The sequence below is a fragment of the Canis lupus genome, chromosome 23, assembly GCF_048164855.1.
Source record: "Canis lupus baileyi chromosome 23, mCanLup2.hap1, whole genome shotgun sequence".
Taxonomy (NCBI): domain Eukaryota; kingdom Metazoa; phylum Chordata; class Mammalia; order Carnivora; family Canidae; genus Canis; species Canis lupus.
In genome coordinates, this window is record NC_132860.1 from 43,709,962 (window position 1) to 43,731,575 (window position 21,614).

Sequence of the window (21,614 nt, forward strand, 5' to 3'; positions counted from 1 at the left end):
GGAAAAGCAGGCTCCATGCACCGGGAGCCTGATGTGGGACTCGATCCCGGGTCTCCAGGATCGCGCCCTGGGCCAAAGGCAGGCGCTAAACCGCTGCGCCACCCAGGGTTCCCAAGGTTGTGTTTTTCTTTTAAGATTTATTTATTTATTTTAGAGAGAGAGAAAGAGCACAAGTTGGGGGAGGGGCAAAGGGAGAGGGAGAAAGAATCCTCAAGCAGACTACCCCCTGAGAGCAGAACTGGATGTGGGGCTCATCCCAGGGCTTGATCCCAGGACCTCAAGATCATGACCTGAGCTGAAACCAACAGTCACTCCCTTAACTGACTAAGCCACTCAGAGGTGTTTTTTTTTTAAGTTGTTTTGTCTGTTTGTGTGTGTGTGTGTGTGTGTGTGTGTGTGTGTGTGGTGTTTTGTTGTTGTTGTTGTTGTTATTTATTTATTTTTTTGACCTGTCTCAGAATCTGTATTATTTACTTTGGTGAGGGAATTTTCATCATGTGATAAGCTCACTGCCCCAAAGCATTCCCTGAACCAGTTGACGGCTGTTTGTAGAGCTACTGGAGGTGTTGGGGTGTCATTCTTTTGGGGTTAGATGTCATTTGAGACCTAGGATGTGGCATATGGAGATGCGGCTGATGAGCAACTCAGCATATAATGGTCACCTGATTATGAACAACTACACACAGTTTTTCCTTTCATATCAAGTATTGAGAACTTATTCAATGAGAACAATATACACATATTTTTTTCTAATATTTGTGTCTAAAAAGGAACAATTACAGCTAAATGCACTTCATGCGGGTCTAATTCTAGTTTAAGCTGTACGTGGTTCTGTAGCAATTAATTACTGTTTGCGCATCTGCCCATACAACTAAATATTAAGATGCCCAAAGAATTCCAGTCCTCTGCTACCTTTATTATACAGCAAATAATGATGAAAGAGGAGAAGAAAAAAAATTATAAACATATCTCAAAAACAAAAAATCATTTAAAAATCCCAGCTGTATTTGTTTAAAGATTTTATGTTTTTATTTATTTAAAAGAGGGAAGTGTGTGCATGGGGGGAGAGAAGCAGAAGGAGAGGGAAAAGTCAAGCAGACTCCCTGCTGAGTACAGAGCCTGGCACCAGGTTCGATCTCAGGACCCTGAGATCATGACCTGAGCCAAAATCAAGAGTCAAATGCTTAACTGACTGAGCCACCCAGGTGCCCTCAACTGCATTTTAAAGACTTTATTAAATGACATTTTCATAAATATCAGCATAAAATTTGAGCATCTCAGTTGCGTATACTTGAAGCGTTTCCATGGTAGATGAAAATGTGAGGGATAAGATGTGTCCCCATCTGGGATATTTTACCTGAGTCCTTTCCACTGAGCTGTACTACCTGGAACATGCTAAAAGCTCACTGTGGATAGTTTATCTTTTGAATAAGATTTATTATTAATCACCCATTTCTACCCCCACTCAGTGCACATTTGTGAATGGACAGAGCTTCGTGTCTTCTTGATTCAGAGGCAGAGATGGGGAGGAAGAAAGGACTAGAAGCCTATGTGATATTGTGAGGACAGAATTCTTAGACTGGAGAGGAAACACCCTGGAATGAGGGTGTCATCTTCTGATATCTTATGAAGACCTACCACAGGTGGTTTGCAGACTTGATCTGTATTATTCTGGGATGTGAGCAGGGGTGCAGATAGGAAGAGCATTCAAAACTAGAAAGAGATGGGACTTTTGCCTCAGTGGGAAGAACTTCGTATTACCTGAAACTCCCTAGTAAATAGTGAGAGCCCTGTCACCAGATTTCAAGCAGAGGCTGGGTGTTCAGGTCAGAGATGTTGTGGGAAGGCTGTTTTCATTAGTGGTCGGTAATACTTAGTGGTCTTTGAGGTCCCTTTTGGGTCTGATCAAGTAAGGCTGACCTATCTCATCAGTAGGTAAACTAATTTACTGCTGATTCGATGTTAGGAACTAAATGCTTTTATGAACACATATTTCTTGTGTGCCTAGTATATGCCAGACACTGTTGTAGGCAGTGAGACTGTATAGCAATTAAGCAACCAGACAGAGACTCTACTTCTAGGCCTATTTTCTATAATGGGCAGATGGAAGGAGGCTCCTTTCTGGAGATCAATGCTCCAGAACTATGTTAGCTAATGGACTAAAAATATGCATATCCTTATACACAAAACAGACTCTCTTTGCAGAGAATCAATACTGTTATTTTTTAATAAAGTAATATTTTTTAAATATTCTATAAGGATAGACTAAGAAGAACCTTTTTAATGATTTTTTTACAACCAATATGGAGAAGTCAACTAGAAAAGTCTAATATTACCTTAATATTGTTTGCTCAGTTAATAACTCTATCAGAAGGGGAAAAATCTTTGGACATGAAATACTATGTGGATTTGATATCTATATGGATTAAGAAGACAATATAATATTTTGATTAACAACTGGTCTCAAGTTTGACAGACCAAGTTTTTAGAACTGGATTTTCTATTTATTGGCTGAGTGACCACTGGCAAGTTACTTAACCTAAACCTGCTTCCTTATCTCTAATAAGGAGATAAAAATAGCAACTTCATGAGTCTTGGTACTAATAAATACTTGCTGAATGAATGAAAGGGTTTAGAGATGTTAATGAAGAATGCATTTATTATACCTGTCATAGTACCAGGCACACCATGATTAAATAGTGATAAATATGGAGGTGTTGGTTGTGATGACAAGGGTTGTGAAACTGTTCCTATTTGGAGATGATATGGTCATATATGTAGAAAACTCTATGGAATTTATAAAAAACCCATTACAACTAATAAGTGAGTTTAACAAGGCTGCAGTATATAAAATCAACATTTAAAAAATCAATCATATTTTATATATGAACAACAAACAATTGAAATTAAAATTAAAATAATAACATCATTACAATAGCAATAAAAAACATGAAATGTCTAGGGATAAATTTGATGAAACATGTGCAAGACCTGTATACTAGAACTATAAATAACGTTATTTAGAGAAATAAAAGAAGACACAAATAAATGGAGAGATACACCATTGTCGTGGATCAATGGACCCAAAGTTGTTAAGATGTCAGTTCTTTCCAAAATGATCTATAGAGTTAACATAATCCCTGTTAAAATGCTAATAGATTTTCCTAAATTTTATATGAACTCTAAGATGATTTCCATTTCATATGGAAGCACAAAGGATCTGGAATAGGATCACAAATAGACTGGAATAGTCTGAAAAACAAGAGCAAAATTGAAAGTTATGCTTCCTAATTTCAAGACTTACTATGAAGCTACATTAAATAAGACAATGTGATATTGATGCAAACATAGCAAAATAGATCGATGGAACAAAATAAAGAATCCAGAATTAGACTCATACATACATGATCAATTGATTTTTGACAAAGATGAAAAAGCAGTTCAGTGGACAAAAGATCATCTTTTCAACAAGTGGGAACCATGAATACCTACCTACAAAAAAAGAAAAAACCTCGACCCATATTGCACCATGTATAAGCATTAATTCTAAATTGATCATAGATATAAATAGAAGACCTAAGACTTTTAAATTGTAGAAGAAAATGTAGGAGAAAACCTTTGTGACCTTGGATTTGGCAATGATTTCTTAGATGCACAAAAAGCATGATCTGTAAAAGAAAAATTTAAATATTATTTATCATTAAAATTAAAAATTTCTGTTCTTCCAAAGGCTATAATTAAGAGAATGAAAAGACTAGGTGCAGCCTGGACAAAAAAAACTTACAAATCATATATCTGATAAAGGACTTTTAGCCATATATAAAGAACTCTTAAATTTTAGTAATAAGAAAACAAACCTCAGTCAGAAGAATGAATAAACAGTCTGAACATTTATCCAAACAAGAAGTGCAGATTGAAAGTAAGCACTTTTAAAGATGTTCAACATCATCAGGAGGATGCAAATTAAAACTACAGGCTACCACTACATAGCATTAGAATGTCTAAGGCAACTGATCATGCGAGGTATGACACAACTGAGGATATACAGCAACTGGAATGTCCTATATTGACTGCTAGTGGGAATGTAAAATGGTAAACTCATATATTTGCCATGTAATATAGCCGTTCTACTCCTAGGTGATTACTCAAGACTAATGAAAGTACTTATGCATAAAACTTGCATCTGAAGGTTCTTAGCAGTTTTATTTGTAATATCTAAAAACTGAAAGCAACTGAAATGCCTATCAAGTCAATGGTTGAAACAAATATACAATGGAATACTACTCAAAAATTAAACGAAGTGATGCATTGATATATATAGATATAGATACAGATATATATCTCAACATAGATGAATCTTAAAATAATATATTCTGTGTGAAAGAAGCCATTCAAAAAGAGTACATACTGCATGATTCCATTTCTGTAAAATTCTAGAAAATGGAAATTGATCTGTTGTGACAGCTAATCTGGGTTGCCTTGGAGTAGGGAGCATTTTTAATTGGGATTAAAAATGGGAAGGAGAATACTTTTGGGGATTATGATTATGTTTGCTATCCTGATTGTGGTAGTGATTTCATGGGTAACAAAACCGACTGCATTGTTTATTTTATATATGTGTAGTTTACCATTTGTCAGATACACCTTCAGTTTTAAAAAGTAATGTGTGACAGTTGTCACAAAACTAAGGGCTCACGACGTGGTTTTGGAAATCTTTGGTCAACCTCAAAAGTGAGTTTTTGTTTAATAGAAAAGGTCATGTGTGTTTACATTTTTAGTTATGACCATATAGGTCATAATTAGCTATGAGAGCATAGTAGGATGTGAGGAAATGCTGTCCTTGGGCATTGGTTGTATTAATCTGATTAATATGGATCCTTGGATGAATCTTAAAAGTAATTTTTAACACATTCTTTCATTTTGTCCTCACAGTTTTGGACCATGAGACTGATATCTGAACACTATGTTCCAAGATACTCATTTGCACTTCTAGATAGTGAGTAAATATAGCCATAGACATTTTATTTTAATGAGAAAGAATTCTAATTTCTAGGGACATGTCTGATCCTTTATTTAAAAATAAAGTAGAATATTCCACTCATATATTTTAATTGGCATTAGTGGATGCCTTTCATCCAAGGACTTCTCAGAATCATTTAATGTCCAAAGCCTGTAATATACCATCTTCCAGTTTGACAGGTGCAAGAAAAAGGAATTAAGTGATTTCCAGGGATCACAAAGCAATTCTTCAAATCCGTATGTGTATGTATGTATGTGAATATGCACATGTGCACATGTGCTTATGAGTGCATGTGAGTGCAACAAGTGCGTGCGTGGTAGGTGTTCAGGCAAAGCATAAGCAAAGCTGACCCAGCTTCTTTGATTTTGTTGCTTGTTGTGTTATGTCCTCTTTTTAGTGGACTTATTTTACTGTTTCCTGAATAGCCCAGATATTTTCACATAAAGGTATGTCATGAGCAAGTCACAAAGGCTATATATGCAAGAGTGCCACACAACCAGAGAAAAGAAAAAAATCCAACACATGAGTCCATATAAAACTTCTCTCCTCTTCAAATTGTCCCTTGCTTTAGAGTGTGATTACTCTTGACAAGGCTTTTTGGTGTTGCCTTAGATTCACACCAGTATAACATACTCAGCATCTACTACATTGCAAGTATTTTGCTAAGCTCTTAACATACATTTAATTACATGATCACCACAACACTGAGATATGGGTAGTAAAACTAGGCTAGCTTGGTTTAAACACCTTGTCCAAGTAATACTGTCTAGGTTTGAAATTGGAGCATTGAGGCAGGCTGACTTCAGTTCTACAATTAGCCATGCGACTTTTGGAAAGTTACCTACTCACATTTGAGACTTAATGGCTCATCCATAGAAGAGAATTATAAAGCTCATATTATAGAGGAGTTAGGTTGCAACCTCACAGCACATTATAAATGCTCAGTAAATACTATTCTACTTGCCTCCCACCCTCTTCTGCTAGGTTTTTTTGCCCTTCCTAGTATATCAGTCCAACCCAGATGAAACCTGGCTGTTGGCTATGCAGTTTTCCCCTCAGAGCAGATCTTCTCATGAGAGATCTGTCTTCTCAGCAAGACTATGAGTCCCTTGAAGATAGAGATCTTCTCTGTTACTACTATTCCTCCAATGTCTAGCACAGGGGCCAGTGGATGCTTGTGAGTTGAATTGATAGGTCTCATGCAAGATGTGCTTCTCAGCATCTCTAGAGCATTTTTTGTAACCCATACACTGCATCCCAGATCCTACCAGCCTACTTTTTGTCTCCATTCCAGAAACTGCTTTGTTTCATGGCACTTGACTGTCCTCTAACTTGAAGAGCTCTAATTCCCCCGGGTTCAGTGTCACTTGTATCTGCATGGCGGCTTAGGGCTTTTACTGCTGTGAGTATTCCAGGAAACTTGCCATGGTGTCTGTGGTAGACCTGAGTCCTTTGCTCACATTTGGCCAGGTCTCTGGCCCTCCAATGTCTCCAGACCTTAGTGCCATGTTGACATTCTGCTCTATCTCAGTCCAGTTTATAAGGATGTGTGTTACTCATTTAGTCAATGGACACATAGCAGTATGTTTATAATCACTGTATTTTGCTCTTCCTGTTTTCTTCCTACCCTGTTATTTGCTGTCTATTCTTCTGATGCCATATTGGCATCTCTATTTTGACTTCTAGGTAACACCCATGAATCTACAAGAAATCCAATATGTTTTACATATTCCATTGAGAATATTTAAGATTATCTTTTGTCAGGGTGCCTAGGTGGTTCAATCGGTAAAGCATGTGACTCCTGATCTTAGGATGTAAGTTCAAGTCCCATGTTGGGTGTGGAGATTATTTAAAAATAAAGTCTTAAAAAAAAGTTATCTTTTGTTCCATTGCATAACCCTATGCAGGGTTCTTTGCTGGTTAACTTTGGAGTTAGAACTTCACCATCACTTAGGTTCCTTCCCTTAGAAGATTAGCCATTCTGAGTTTTAGGCAACTTTGAGTATTCTGACCTATTTCTGGACAGATACCCTCCTCTGTTCCAATTGCTATACTTGGCATTTTGCTTATATAGGGTCTGTAGGCCAAACTATATGCCTAATACAGTCTAAAGTCTGATGGGAATTCAGAGGCTAGAGGATTCAATCCAGAATTGGAAAACTATTTCTTGATTTTTTCCATGGCTGTCTTTTCAGGTATAAAAATTTACACAGGGACATCTGGGTGGCTCAACAGTTGAGCATCTGCCTTTGGCCCAGAGCATGATCCTGGAGTCCTGGGATTGAGTCCTGCATCAGGTTCCCTGCATCAGGTTCCCTGCATAGAGCCTGCTTCTCCCTCTCCCTATGTCTCTGCCTCTCTCTCTCTGTGCCTCTCATGAATAAATAAATAACATCTTTAAAAAAAATAAAAGTAAAAATAAAGATTTACACAAATTGCATGCTTTCCACAAGTATCCTGACTACTATAAGAGATTTTATAAGCTAAGCCCAAGTTTTCCCACCCCAGTGAAAGTGCTTAAGAGCTCCTGTAGCAAGTTTCTGTAACCCAGTGTTTTGGGTGAGTGCTGTGAAGATAGAGCACTGTGTTTTCTCTCTGGCTTTTCTGACAGACACCTGATTTCCTGGTTGGCACTTGTTTCTACCCTGAAACGGGAAAGTTGAAGGGAGGAGATTGGACATTTTTCTGCTCCTAATTTAAAATAATTGTCCATGAGTATCTCTCAGATACTCAGAATTTATTTAGAGCCCTCTATAGGGTTCGTTACATGGTAAAGATCATTCAGAAAGTGTATCGGTCTGGCTGCTTCTCTCATTCTTTTGGAATAACTGTGACATTGGATTTTCAGGGAAACGATGTGAAGGAAGCTTATTACATCTTTGCATACAAAATATTTTCCATCCTAACTGGCAAAAGAACATTTGAAAGGTCTTTTTCATTTTTGTGAATGAACAAATAAAATAATTTACCCTGGGAGAGCTTTCGGTTGCATAAGCAATGAACTCAATATCAAGGTCAAATGGAGATACTGACCTGATAGTGCCCTGACTTCCCATGCATCTCTGGAAGTATTTTGACCTCTGGCCTACTCTCTTACCATTGCTCCCTATTGTCTTCTCTCTGTTTGTGTGTGTGTGTCTATGTGTGTGTGTGTGTGTACGTGCATATGTATTGAGATATCCCTTCCTCCAAATTCAAATAGTCTTTGTGAATGTTATTATATTTCTCAAATGGTAGGACAGCTACTTAGTATGGTTTTGCAGAAAATAATTTTCTTACATAAAAAGAAACATCTTATTTGAGTCCTACATTAAGGATTTTTTTATATGCCAAGATTATTTAGCGAGGCCCCCCTGAATTGGGGACAATTTACTTAATGTTTTGCTGTAGCGGTCTCTCTGCTTTTCTTTTAGGAGTCATCTCTACTGCAGACATTCTTGATCGAGAGACAACGGGTTCATACTGGCTGACCGTGTATGCCACAGATCGGGGCGTTGTTCCGCTTTATTCTACTATTGAGGTCTACATTGAAATTGAAGATGTGAATGACAATGCTCCCCTGACCTCAGAACCTATTTATTATCCTGTTGTCATGGAAAACTCTCCAAAGGATGTATCTGTCATTCAGATCCAAGCTGAGGATCCTGACTCCAGTTCCAATGAGAAACTGACATACAGGATTACAAGTGGGAATCCCCAGAATTTTTTTGCCATCAATACCAAAACAGGTAAGGGAATGCTCATATGACTTTTTTCCATTGGTTGCCCAGCTTTTAAACCCATCAGCCTGACACTTGTTTATTTAGATCATTTTATCTTTCCCCTGATTTACTTTATGATGTAGAGAACAACATTCTTCTTTTTTCTGTGGGTAGTTTCTGAAAAGGTGACCATTCTACTTGGTATATTCTGGTTGGTGTGTTTTAACTTCAGCTGAACCAAGGTGAAGTGATCTAATAGAAATTAGAGGCTTTCACAAAAAGCTTCAGATTTGCTTTCCTCATAATAATAAAAGTGGTTCCCAAGCCACTCAGAAGGCCAACTGTCCCCTTTGTCTTTCTTGGGAGGGAAAAAACTGGCCTAGGCTGGGTTCTGCGGATAAGCTGGCTTTGTGACTCCTTTACTTCTAGGAGTTTCTCCTTCGCTTGACTTTCATCTAGCTTGTTGTAAATGATCTCCTGTAAGCCTTAAATTTAAGCCCCAGATTTTTTATGATTCTTGTAGTACCCGTGAGTGTAGTGTCAATATTTCGAAGAACTTCCAGTGTCTCAATTTTTACATAAAATGTACCACCTTTAAGTTTTTGGGTCTTTTGCTTAAAAAAATTTCTAGAAATTGGCCCTAAAATTTGTTGGCTAAGGCTCAGGCAGGGCAGGTATCAAATTTGGAGGAATGCATTCTGAGACAATTACATATACTTGGGAAGGTCTCAGAGTTTTCTTGCTTTCTTGTGATTTGCCTTGTTTAATCTGAAAAAGAGAGTCAAACCCTCAGTGAGAATTGTGGCAGATAGAGTTTGTTTGAATTAATTGGAATTTAGAAGAATGCAAAAAAGATGGCATTGCTGTTTCACCCTGGGCAAGTGAATTGACAGTGTCAAAAGCTAGACTAGTTGATGTTTGCTGGTGTGGACATACTCAGGTTTCCTAATAGAGTTGATAGTTATTTCTTTTGTCGATGTTTGTTAAAGAGGAAACATACAGCTGACCCCATGTATTTTATAAATGTCAGATTCCCATGAACATAATTTGGAAAGGATGCCAAGTTTTAGGAAATAATTGATTTTCTCCAATTATAAGTATGTTAGTCCTCTTGTTAGGGGGACTCTCACATTTTAAGAGTGTTGAATCAGGAATTGACTTGCATTCCATTATTATACAAAGAGTGGCCATCCACTATCAAGGTCATATTGAAGCCTGCTGGAACTTGAAAGAGAAAACTTGGGGATTTGGAGACTAGCTCAACCTTTCAGAGCTGTGTTAAGTTGGATAAACTGCTCAAGGACCTGAGCTGGGTCGAAAGCCCCTCCTGATTCACTTTCTCACTATAGCCAAGGGCTCTGTGGAATATGGTGGCAGAGAAATGAACTCTGATACTTCAGAAAGTTGAAGGAGAGAGAGGATAAAGACAAGAAAAATGTCACAATAAAAACGTAGAGGGCACAGATGTCTTCACGTTTCACAGCCCTTGTGGAATGTGAACCCCACCCATCACCTTCTGCCTTCCTTCTAATTCCATTGCTACTTGAGTCATTCATAGTGAGCCCACCACCCTCTTTTTGAGAAGTTAAAAGACACTGCAGAAAGGCAGTTTCAAATTCTTCTCTTCCTCTTCTGACCATTGAAAAGATTTTCAGAATAAAGTCACATGGAAGAATTTGGGTTGGATGTGAAGAATGTAGGCTGTACGTTACATGCAAAGAAGAACATAGAGACTCATGTAACTGAAGCTGTATTTTATGCAGATTTTAGAAGTTGGCATGAATTTTCAGAGACTCTTGTATTATCACAATTTAGCCTATCATGCATAATAATAGCCTTAATTAGATTTATAATTTCTCTGTCCTTGCCATAGATTTTAAAAAAACATTTGTGCCAGGAATGACATTTTAGACTAACTTTTCTAATTGTCTAAAAGAAATACATAGCATTACTTTGTAATTCTCAAGCACATGATAAGAAAACACTAGATTTTGTTTGTTCACTTATTCACTCACTGAACATTTATTATTGTGCCTACTAGTTTCCAAACAAAATCTAGTAACAGTTACAAACGTACGATATGGGTCCCAAGCCTTCCTGGGACCCAAAGGTACATGAAATTAACAAAGTGACTAATATCTATTACAGAGCAAGGATTGTTGCAAGAAAAATAGGAGTCCTATGTGAAATGCTTAGCATAGTGCCTGAAATATTGAAAATGCAATAAAAGGTGGTACCCCATCTTGACTTCCTTACCTCTGCTTATGGACACATCATTCATTCTCCTTAGACCTCAGGTTCTTATCTGTAAAATGAAAATGATACTGCTTACTACATAGGAGGTTTATTTATGAAGACAGAAAGTTGTAATGTGTTTGAAAGTTGTTGGTAAACTACAAAGCTCTGGAAGAATCATGTTACCACTATACTTATTTCTGTTAAGATTCACAGAACCGCAAGCCTGTTGTAATTCTTGTGAAGCACGTTGCTCTGAGTATAACGCTGCCAATGAACAGTCTGTAGTCAGCTCTCAAAACTCTCTACAGAGACACTTCACGCTTTAGCATTTCTTCCTGTCTTTCTAAAACCATTTGTCTGAAATAGTTATGTTAATGTAACATTCTTTATTAATGAAGTGGGAGATGCATCCAACCAATATACTTATTAAAGATCTTTGCTTTAGATTTTTTCAACTGGATGTAGACTCTAGTAAACTGACCTTTCATTCCTTCCTTTGTGGTCGAGTTGAAATTTATAGTTTTGTTTTGCCTTGGCAATGTGATACATGATAAATAAGATTTAATGATTTTTAATGCATAGTCAAATAATGTCAATACTTATGTTCCACAGCTTGCGGAAGATAACGGATGTCCCAGACCCAAGAAAGGGGAGAGATTTCTCTACTGAATAGCATTCTCTACCCAAAATGCTATTTTTTCCCTACCAGACCTAAAACCACAGTAATTTCTACTAAAAACTCAGTAATTTCTGTGGCTTAAGAGTAAAAACAAAAGCTGTACCACTCTGAGGTCCTTTCTGACCTGCACAGAGAACCCATGCTAAGCAGTTGAATTCAATCCAGTGCAGTTTCTTTGTGTATGTATGCCTCAGCTCATAAGTAACCAGAGCCCTACCAAAGTGTTCTGAGCTGGAGACACCCAACAGGCTGGTGTCCACTTGCCTCTTTGGGTGAACAGGAATGCAAATGCTTGCTTCTAGCCCTTGTAACAAAATCCAAGGTGGCCATTAACTAGTTATCCAGTCTCAATTGGGGAACAGGTGTGAGTAGTTCCTCTAGGGTTTTAGAATGTTTATTTTAGTTCTATCTATAGTATGGAAACCACTTAGCCCAGTACAAGCATTCACTCACTAGATTTTAGCTGTTGTTGTTACTATTATTAATCATCCTATATTCCCCACTAGAATAAAGTTTATGTAAGTGGCACATACGGTACTTCACAATTCCACTGTCTTTTGAGGAAGGCATACTTGAAAGGCAGAAAGGCAGCAATGTTTTTCCTCATTACATATTGTATAGCACTGGAACCTTCCATTCAGGCTTAGAAAGTGTGTTGTGCACTATTGTCTACTGCTGTCTTAGACCTCAGGTATTGCAAGATGGCAGATATAACAGAGGCATGAGATGGTTTCTGCATTCAGGGAATTTATTCTCATGGGAAAAATGGGACCATCACACATACAATGTACTTTAGCAAAGAATGTAAGGCAGTTTATAAGAAATAAATGGTCAAACTCTGTGGAAAGGGTAACATGTCAGAGGGGGCCTGGGGCAAGGACTTCTCAGATCTGAAGTGGGCCCGGAAGAATGGGTCCATCTGCAGAGAGAGAGCGAGAGAGCGAGCCAGAAAACTACCTTGGGAATATAAACAAGTTAAACTGACCTTGAAAGCCCATCTGCTGCTACTTAAGCTAGTTTGAGAGGCATTATACCATTAGAAAGAGAATTTTAAAAGACTCATAAATGTCTGGAGTGTTGTAAGACATTAGAAGTAACAAATATGTATATATCTCTCTCTTTGGTGATATTTGGATTTTTATTTTTATTTATTCATTTTTTTAAATATTTTTTTAAGATTTTATTTATTTATTCATGAGAGATACAGAGAAAGGCAGAGACACAGGCAGAGGAAGAATCAGGCTCCATGCAGGGAGCCTGATGTGGGACTCGATCCTGGCACTCCAGGATCACACCCTGGGCCAAAGGCAGGCGCTCAATCGCTGATCCACCCAGGCGTCCCAATATTTGGATTTTTAAAAGCCTTGGGTTATATATCTTTCTTTTGGGAGGCCAACTTAATACTTTTGGAGGGAAAAAAAACATAAATAAAAAGATCCCTTTCTGTTTTCCTTTGCCTCTGCTCAGCATACAACCAGGATTAGCATACGCTGCACTGAGAGCCCCTGTCTATGAAGGTGATCCTTGCTTTTTCCAGATCTTCTGCTGATCGATTATCTAGGGCATAAGGCTTTCTGAATTCCTCCCTGCAGTGTGACATATGTCTCCTTTTGGTCCATGCTTTGGTCACTGGCATCTCCATCTGTGTTTGAGTGGTGAGAAAGCTGAACTCCCTTTGACTTTCTGTGAACATCTTGGGATAAACCTGACCGCAATATGCTTTATGTGTGGGTAGACTAGCTACCCTGCCCACCACGTGGGTAGAGAGGAAGAGTTCCTCTTCATAAGTGTGTCTGCTGCAGAGGTACCTCAAATTCTACCCTCAGCCATTGGTATCTTTGGATTTAGACATTTTTTCCCTATTTAAATGGGAGGGATAGCTTATTAAAATACTGAACATCCTCTGTTTTTTAATCAACTCCAAATACTATCAGCATGTCTTTTGGTGTATGGTATAAGACATAGTGGGTAAAAAACCAGGAAAGGTAACAGAAGGAAAAGTCTAAACCACACTTCAACATGATAATAATCACTTGGCTATCTTGTTAGGCTACAGATTCCTGAGGTGGAGCATTTCCGACAAGTTCTCAAGGGAAGCTGATGTTGCTTTCCTGGAGAACTTAGAAGGCTCTAGACTTCAGTACCCAAACGAAACAAAAGAGGGAGGTAACACTGTGCTGAGAGATTTACCTGAGGACAAGGTAGCCCACCTTATAATTTATCCATTCACTCTTGCCTCACATTGCTGGAATTTTGAGGTGTGACTATGCATTCCAAGTAGTCTCTTTACCCACCCCCCAAATCAGCTCTCATAACCTGGCTTATACTTTGTATTTTATGAAGTGGAGAGAAATGAAAATCCACTCTCTTTAATCATCCATGAAGAAAATATCACTGATTCGTAAGACTTGTGGTTAATAAAAATCTGCGTTATATAATGTTTGAATGCAATTGTATTGTTTCCAATTATATGGAATGAAGCAGAACTTCTTCCTAAGTGGAGGTCAGACCTACTTTAATGAATAAACAAACACTGGATATTAGTATGTCATTATAAAAAAGGGTTAGTTCATAAGATAGTGGTACTCAAAAATAATTTAGTATCTTAAGTAACCTAATCCTTATCTTTATGCATGGCCCTGTTTGTTGGTAATCTGCTTAGGAAACTACCTTTTCCTGGAAACCAGAAGGAAACCTTGTTTTGTGTATAAAACCAGAGATTAAAAAGAAAAAAACACAAGGTGAGGGGCAAGGGTACAAATATTGGTGCTTTTTCTTCAGCTTGAATGCTGTGCCAATCTCTTGTTACCGTCTCTTATTCCTTATTCCTTCCTAATGGAAAGCTAAATTCTCCTGAATGGGTAGAAATGGCCGCTAGATGATGAGTTGATATTCATAAGTACAGGCACAAAGCAGATAATGTAGCGAATGAGTATGTATGAAACTGTAAATCACCCTCGCTCCTTCTTTCAGCCATGAAAGGAGGCCTTGTCCTATAGAACATTAAATTGTGTTCATTTAATCCAACAAGTCCAGTAGAACAAATCGGGCTCATGCAGATTTATCACAGGGGGGTTATTTAAATTCAGCAGTGACCTTTGCATCTCTGTGAATGTGCTCCAAATGAACAAGGACAAAGGGAACTTTCCTACACTGTCATTATGTTCCCTGGGAGGCTGCGGGTTTCCCCATTTGATCAACTCACAACTATGGGCTGGAAGGATGGGGGTTGGGGATTATGAGGGTGCAGAGGGCTTGGTCAGGGCTGTCCATCACAAGGGAGAACATGCTCTTTCCTGTGGTGGACTCTGGCTCTTCTTCCTGTGGCTTGATTTTGTCTGTGTGCTGGTTAAGATCGTAAGTGCTAATTTCAGAGTTTCTCAACCTCAGTGCTGTCAACATTTTGGATTGGACAAGTCTCAAGGTGGGGGCTGTCCTATGCATTATTGAGTAGGACAATAGTTGTGACAGTCAAAATACCTCCTGGCATTGTTGAATGTCTCCTGGGGGTTGAGAACTGATGAATGAGTATGGAATATTTTGTAGGATTCTTTTCCATATGGCCCTTACCAAAGCATCCTGTACAAAATGAATGACTGGGTTTGAAGGTGTGATGGATTTGTTAACCTTAAAAAAAAGTGTGTACATCTATACCTATATCTACATATATATATATATATGCATGCATATGTATCATTAATAATACAACGAAATAAAAATGGAAAGAAATCTAGAGCTGCCCTCTGACTCTGAGTTCTTTGTTTTTTAAAGGCTCTCTGAATGCTTGAAATCAAATCCATTAGGAAAAGAACAAAATAATAACAAATCTTCAAACATAATAAATGTGGATACAGTTATCTTTTTCTCTGCTCATTATTTGGAGAGGATTTGGCTGTAACAGAATTTTCGTTAGAGTCAGTTTTGAACAGCGTTTTTCAGAAGATAGCATGAAGAAATTATTTGAGGTTCCCAGGGTTTATTCCCTTAAAATACTTTTACAGCTCCAAATCCTATTTCTGCTTAATGTCAGCCTTCTGATGGATAAATATGGGGATTGTTCTTTCCTTGAAATAAAGGTAGATGAAAAGGAAAAAAAATCCTTTTGACTTCCACTGAGGATTCTGTAGTCCTGTACCTAGATGAAGGCTCTCTGAGGTCTTTGGCATCTGTTGTAAGTATGCAGTGTTCATTCACAAGCCCCACCCGACTGGTAGATTTGTGAGGACTTCGACTAGTGTCCCAGATCTCCATCTTTAGATACAACATAGGATTGGAAAGACTTAGTGAAGTGAAAACTGGTGCCCCATTAATAATATGAAGGAAATCATTGACCTGCCCCTGCCCCTGCCAAATTAAGTCAAGTTTCAATGGACAGGATTACTAGTTGGTATCTGTTTCACCCATTTATGAGATTCAGATCTTTGAGTTAATACAACTGTTACATGGAAAAAGGATTTTATAAAACTGAATGACAATCAGGAATGGGGAAGTTTGGTAAAAGGGACAGAGGACTGAGCAGGCAGTCCTGGAGGGAAGAGAATGATGCTGCTGCCTGGCTCGGGACCCACCAGTTGTGTAAGAGGCTCAGAAGTGCCTCCCAAGGGATGAGGTGTTGGTCATTCAGTGGGGCTGGTGGTCAGTCTTCCATGTCGCTCCCTGTCCTGCTAACCCACCAGGAAGGGGCATGGAGGAGGGGTGGCGCTCCTAGATACACAGCCAGCAGCTGCTGGCAAAGCTGCTGCTGAAAATTACTGAGAATTATTTGGGAGGGTGTAAATAAAGCAGATGATGGAGTTGTATATATGTATATATTTTTTAAGAGATTGATTAAGGTCATAAATTTCTCTTTTATTTCGTCTATCTGGGCATTAATTCCACAGCACTAATTTACTGCATTGGTTTATTACTTTCTTCTGTTCTGAAAGAAACAGTGAATTTTAATTGAAACCGCTGCTTGCTTCTCTACATTCTTCGCCACCATCGTTAGGGAGACTCCTGGATACGGCCTGGGTGTGTGCCTTTCTCTCCCAGATATGTGACAGGAAGGTGAGAAGAGGAACCTTCCCCAAAAGCACAGGTCTGCTCTGTGCCCCCAGCCATGCTGGTATCATCTCCCTTAGCTTAAGAAACTGGAGCCCTGGACTCATGGGCAACTTGCCAGGGTCACCCAGCTGGTCGGTGCAAAACTAGGGTTTGTCTGATTAATGATCCATAGGGCTAAAGACAAAGGCTATCTAATTTGAAAAATGGGAGCAAATTCAATAAACACTTTAATGAGCCTAGAACTTTGGATCTGGGAAATCTTTCAGATGATTAGGTGCACACTTCAAAACAGGTGTCTTACAGGTTGAATTGTGTCCTCCCCACCCTAAAAAGATGTTGAAATCCTAATTCCCCTGTGCTCATGAATGTGATCTTATTTGGAAAGAGGGTCTTTGCAGATACAATCAAGTTAAAATTCGGTAATACTGGATTAGGGTGGACTCTAATTCAGTAACTAGCATCCATATTAGGAGAGGAAAATCTAGACACAGAGACACAAACACAGAAGACAGCCATGTGAAGTTGGAGACATAGGAGTAATGACATCACAAACCAAGTAATGACAAGGACTGCCAGCAACCACTGGAAACTAGGAAAAGATAAGGAAGGATCCTAGAAGGCCTAGAGTCCTCAGAGGGAGCATGACCCTGCCTACACCCTAATTTTGGACTTCTGGCTTCCAGAGCTATGGGTGAATAAACTTCTGTTGTTTAAAGCCATCCAGTTTGTGGTACTTTGTTACAGCAGCCCTAGGAAACTACTATAAGGTGTAGTCTCAGGGTACAGATGAGAAGATTGAGCTCTCATAAAGGGGTGAGGGAAGTGCGGAGAGGTAAGGGTCACAGATTCCTAGTTCAGTGCTCTGATGACTAGACCAAATATTAAAACTTCTAGCAATTTTTATGCTAGTCAAACCTGGCATTAGTTAAATAGTTTGTTTTTAGTTTATTTTGCAGTACTTATGTTCTACTTAAGTTTATTTATTTGGTAGTTCTGAAAGGGCTAGGGGTTTTGATGAGAAACTGGTGTGACATTACATCACTCTGAGTATTTCAGAACTTCTGGAAGATCATCCTCTGATGGTGCTCTCATACTCCTTGGGGCCTGTGGGGCCACATGGAAGTTACTCTTGACTGGCACTCAGTGTCCCTCATAAATCCGGATCTCATGAGTCTTGTTAATTTTGTCATTTCTTAGTCTTTTAAAGCTGATTCTCTGGAAGCACAGTTCCTTCAAAGTACTGAAAGTTTCTACATGAGAAGTTACTACCAGGTGAAATGTAGTCTCATCATTAACCTTGAGAGCCAAAGTCCAGTTTTGTTACCACTTTATATTCTGGTCTTGTGATTTTCTGTCATCTTTGTATGACTCTGTTCCTAGCTTCTTGACATTCTTACAAAAAGATATATGTGTTTCAGAAATCTATAAGTTTTATTCAGCCAGAGGTAGATTATTCTAGGAAAGCACATGGAACTCTAACAAAATTCCAAAACCAACATGTAGTAAGTTATTGATGGCAGTCATGTCATGTTTTTTTTTTTTAAGATTTTATTTATTTATTCATGAGAGACACAGAGAAGGAGGCAGAGACATAGGCAGAGGGAGAAGCAGGCTCCCTCCGGGAAGCCTGCTGTGGGATTCGATGCTAGGACCCTGGGATCACGACCTGAGCCAAAAGCAGACACTCAACCACTGAGCCACCCAGGCATCTCGGCAGTCATGTCATGTTGTAACAAACTGACAAATGTTTTTTAAGCACTTTGCTACGTGTAGTCATAGTTAGGCTTCACAATAACACTGGAAAGGAGAGAAACCAAGTGGAGTAATGCTCAAGAGCTTGGACATTAGAATCAGATGTCTTTGCATATGAATCCCAACTTGACCACTCCTTAGCTACATGATACTGGGCCCTTTACATAACCTCTCTGAGCTTCAGTTTCTTGTTCTGTGAAAATGGGAGTAATGATAGTAACTAATGAATTGGCTTGCCACCAAGATTAAATGAGTTAATATGTGTAAAGTAGCTTAAAAAGTACTCAGCATGTAGTAAACTCTCAATAAATGTTAAATGACGATGTTTTTATGGGTAGAATGCTTTAGCTAAATCAGCATCCACACTGTATGGTTAAGGCCTTAGGCAGTTGGTGATATCAAACTACAAATAAATATAACACTTTACCTATCAATTAAGTTTTCATCTTGTGAGACTGTGTCCCTCTGCCCTGCTGACTTCCATATATGTGACTAGGTTGTGGCTGAAAAGTGGACTGTGTTGGGGCTCTCTTAGGCTCCTAGAAGCCCCTCTCTCTATTTTAGATATGTCTACTTCCCAAGAATAAAATAGCAAGATGCCTTGGAAAGAGCACTAGTAGTAGTAGTTGTGTTATCCAGATTTTTGCCCGACCACTGCCACTAACTTCTCTTAGAGCAAGTTTACCTTATTTCTGTAGGCCTCAGAATCCTCATCTGTCAACAAAGAATCAGAACCTGAGTCAAAAGCATCAACATCTGACTCACGTGCTGACACTGTTTTTCCCCATCACAGACATCACTAATTGATTATAACAGCCTTCCGTACTATGCCCACACTTTGCATCCATTTCAACCTAGCACTGATGGGGAGTTGGTATGAGAAAGGATATTTATTTGCTGTGGAAGGTCCTGAGACCATCTCTACCTCTGACTAAGTCCTGGAGTCTATCAAGGACCATGGCACTATAGAAAAGGAATAGGATTACTAATGGGAAAGACTATGTAGAAATAATTACCCAGGATTTGGTGACCCTGAGAATGTGAGAAGTGAAGAGTCCTCTCAGGGAAGATACTTTGTTGTAAATAACTTTAGAAATATCTGACCAACCTAAAAGATTATCGCATTTTTTTTCTGAGTGTTAACCCTCAACCCTTCTTTCCTTGATACTAGGATCGATATTCTCTCTTCCAAGAATTTGTTGCTGGGATTCAGAAGTAATCTCTGGCTGTGGCGAACTTGAGGAGCTATAAAACTGAGGACTCTAGGGGAATGCTGATCTCTCTCCAAAATTCATATGTTAAAATCAAATCACCAAGGCAATGCTATTTGAAGGTGAGGCTTTGGGAAATAATTACATCATAAGGGTGGAGCCACCCCTCAGCAATAGACTGAACACCCTTGTAAAAGAGACTCCAGGGAGACTGTTCCCCTTTTCTGCCATTTAAGGACACAGATAGAAGGTGCAGTCTTCAACCAAGGAAGTGGGCCTTCACTAGACATCAAATCTACTGGCATCTTAACCTTGGGTTTCCAGACTCCAGAGCTATGAGAAATAAATTTCTGTTGTTTATGAGCCACCCAGCCTCATAAACATGGTATTTTGTTATGACAGCCTGAATGGACTAAGACAGTGACTGTGTGCATGAAACAGCTGACAGACAGACAGACAGACAAGCTCTGATAGGCTTGATCCTAAGGACTTTCTGATGGCTGGCTCTGGTATTAGTGAAACTTAGCTGTGCTCTTTGCCTTTAAGTGCTCGAACATACCTTGTAGTAATAACACATAACTGCCGTCAGAGCTTGAAACGGGTTTCTCTTTATGCAAGGAAGGAGCCATAAGAGACTATTGCTGTAGAAAGCCAAGCAGGGGAGAAGCACAGAAAGAATAAATGTTCTCTAATACTGGTTGATGCACAAAGGTTGAAAACTGGAAGAGGTCTGTAGGTTTGGTAATTAGGGGAGAGATCAGTGAAAGGTTATTTGTCATTATAAATCATGTTATTTCTGGGATTTTTCATCTACATTAGCTTGAACGTTGACCACTACCTTTTCTCTTTCATTTATGAAATTCTGTGGGTCATGACCAAAAATATTTGTGGTCTCCAGCATGTGCTTGGATTAAGCCGTGTCTTTCTTTATTAATAGTTCTTAGGTAGATATTTACTGTTTTATATTTTATCTATAGGATTCCACAGGAAAATTGGCCAACAATTCTGTGAAAAGTGAATTATAGTCTTTTAGACAACTCTGCTTATCCTTAGCCTATTGAACAAGATGTGCATGATAGCCACCTGTCCTCCAGGAATTCACTCTGTGAGATTCACACAGTATACCCATAAGAAGCATGGATTTCTTCTTGGAGGGGAGCCCCATCTTATTCACATACCAACCATATGGCAATGGACACGTTTTTAACTTCTTGTGGTTCAGGTTCCCCTTTAGTAAAATGGAGATAATGAGTTGTGAGAATTAAATGGGTTAATGTATTTTATAAAGTATTTAGCTTAGTCTTGTCTATACAAAGTGTTCAATAAATATTAACTATTATAGTTAATATTAAATGCACTCAAAATTCTTGCCTTTCAACAGAATTTGTTTTCTTGAAAACTGATGAAGAGTATGTCTGATTAAATGTGTTGGAGGTCTCAGATATATATTACATATTTATGTTTTATGAGTGCCTATAGTATACCAGGCACTCTGCTAAGCAGAGGGAGTCCGGGACTGATAACACAAGGACCCTACCCTTTAAGATCTCATAGTCTAGAATCATTTCACCATCAACTGTTATTTATTGCTATTGTCACACAGCTTTAAAATGAAGAGATTAAGTAAATAATATTAAGGTTCTTTATGGGACTTTTTTCTGGCAATAATAAATGGTTATAATATTTATTGGTTGTTTTAGGAAGGAAAACATCCGAGAACATGAGCGAGGAGATGTAAAATAAATCCATCACATTAGAAACAGACAATTACAGGCCGACAGTGCTGAGCCTTTGCCAATGCACCATTTTTAAATATGGTGCCATTGCAGTTAAGCAAGACAAATCCAATTTTACCTCCTACCACTTAAGTTAATTTCTCTTCTCTGTAAAATCTCCCATTTTATAAAGACATACTTCATCTTTGCTATGTACATACTAAATTGTTCATTTTTTACTTAGTTAAATTGTTT

General features: G+C 38.5%; 1 protein-coding gene across 4 annotated transcripts in view; it reads left to right on the plus strand.

Annotated features, from left to right (window-relative positions):
* FAT3 (FAT atypical cadherin 3) overlaps positions 1-21,614 on the plus strand; it is a 652,630-nt gene that overhangs the window by 293,386 nt on the left and 337,630 nt on the right. For 3 of the 4 annotated variants that reach the window (XM_072794993.1, XM_072794994.1, XM_072794995.1), the window contains exon 3: positions 8,434-8,748. In XM_072794993.1, the coding sequence (XP_072651094.1) occupies positions 8,434-8,748 (315 nt within the window). Of the gene's footprint in view, positions 1-8,433; positions 8,749-19,604; positions 19,767-21,614 lie in introns of all 4 variants that reach the window. The other variant, XR_012015835.1, reaches the window with a different exon arrangement.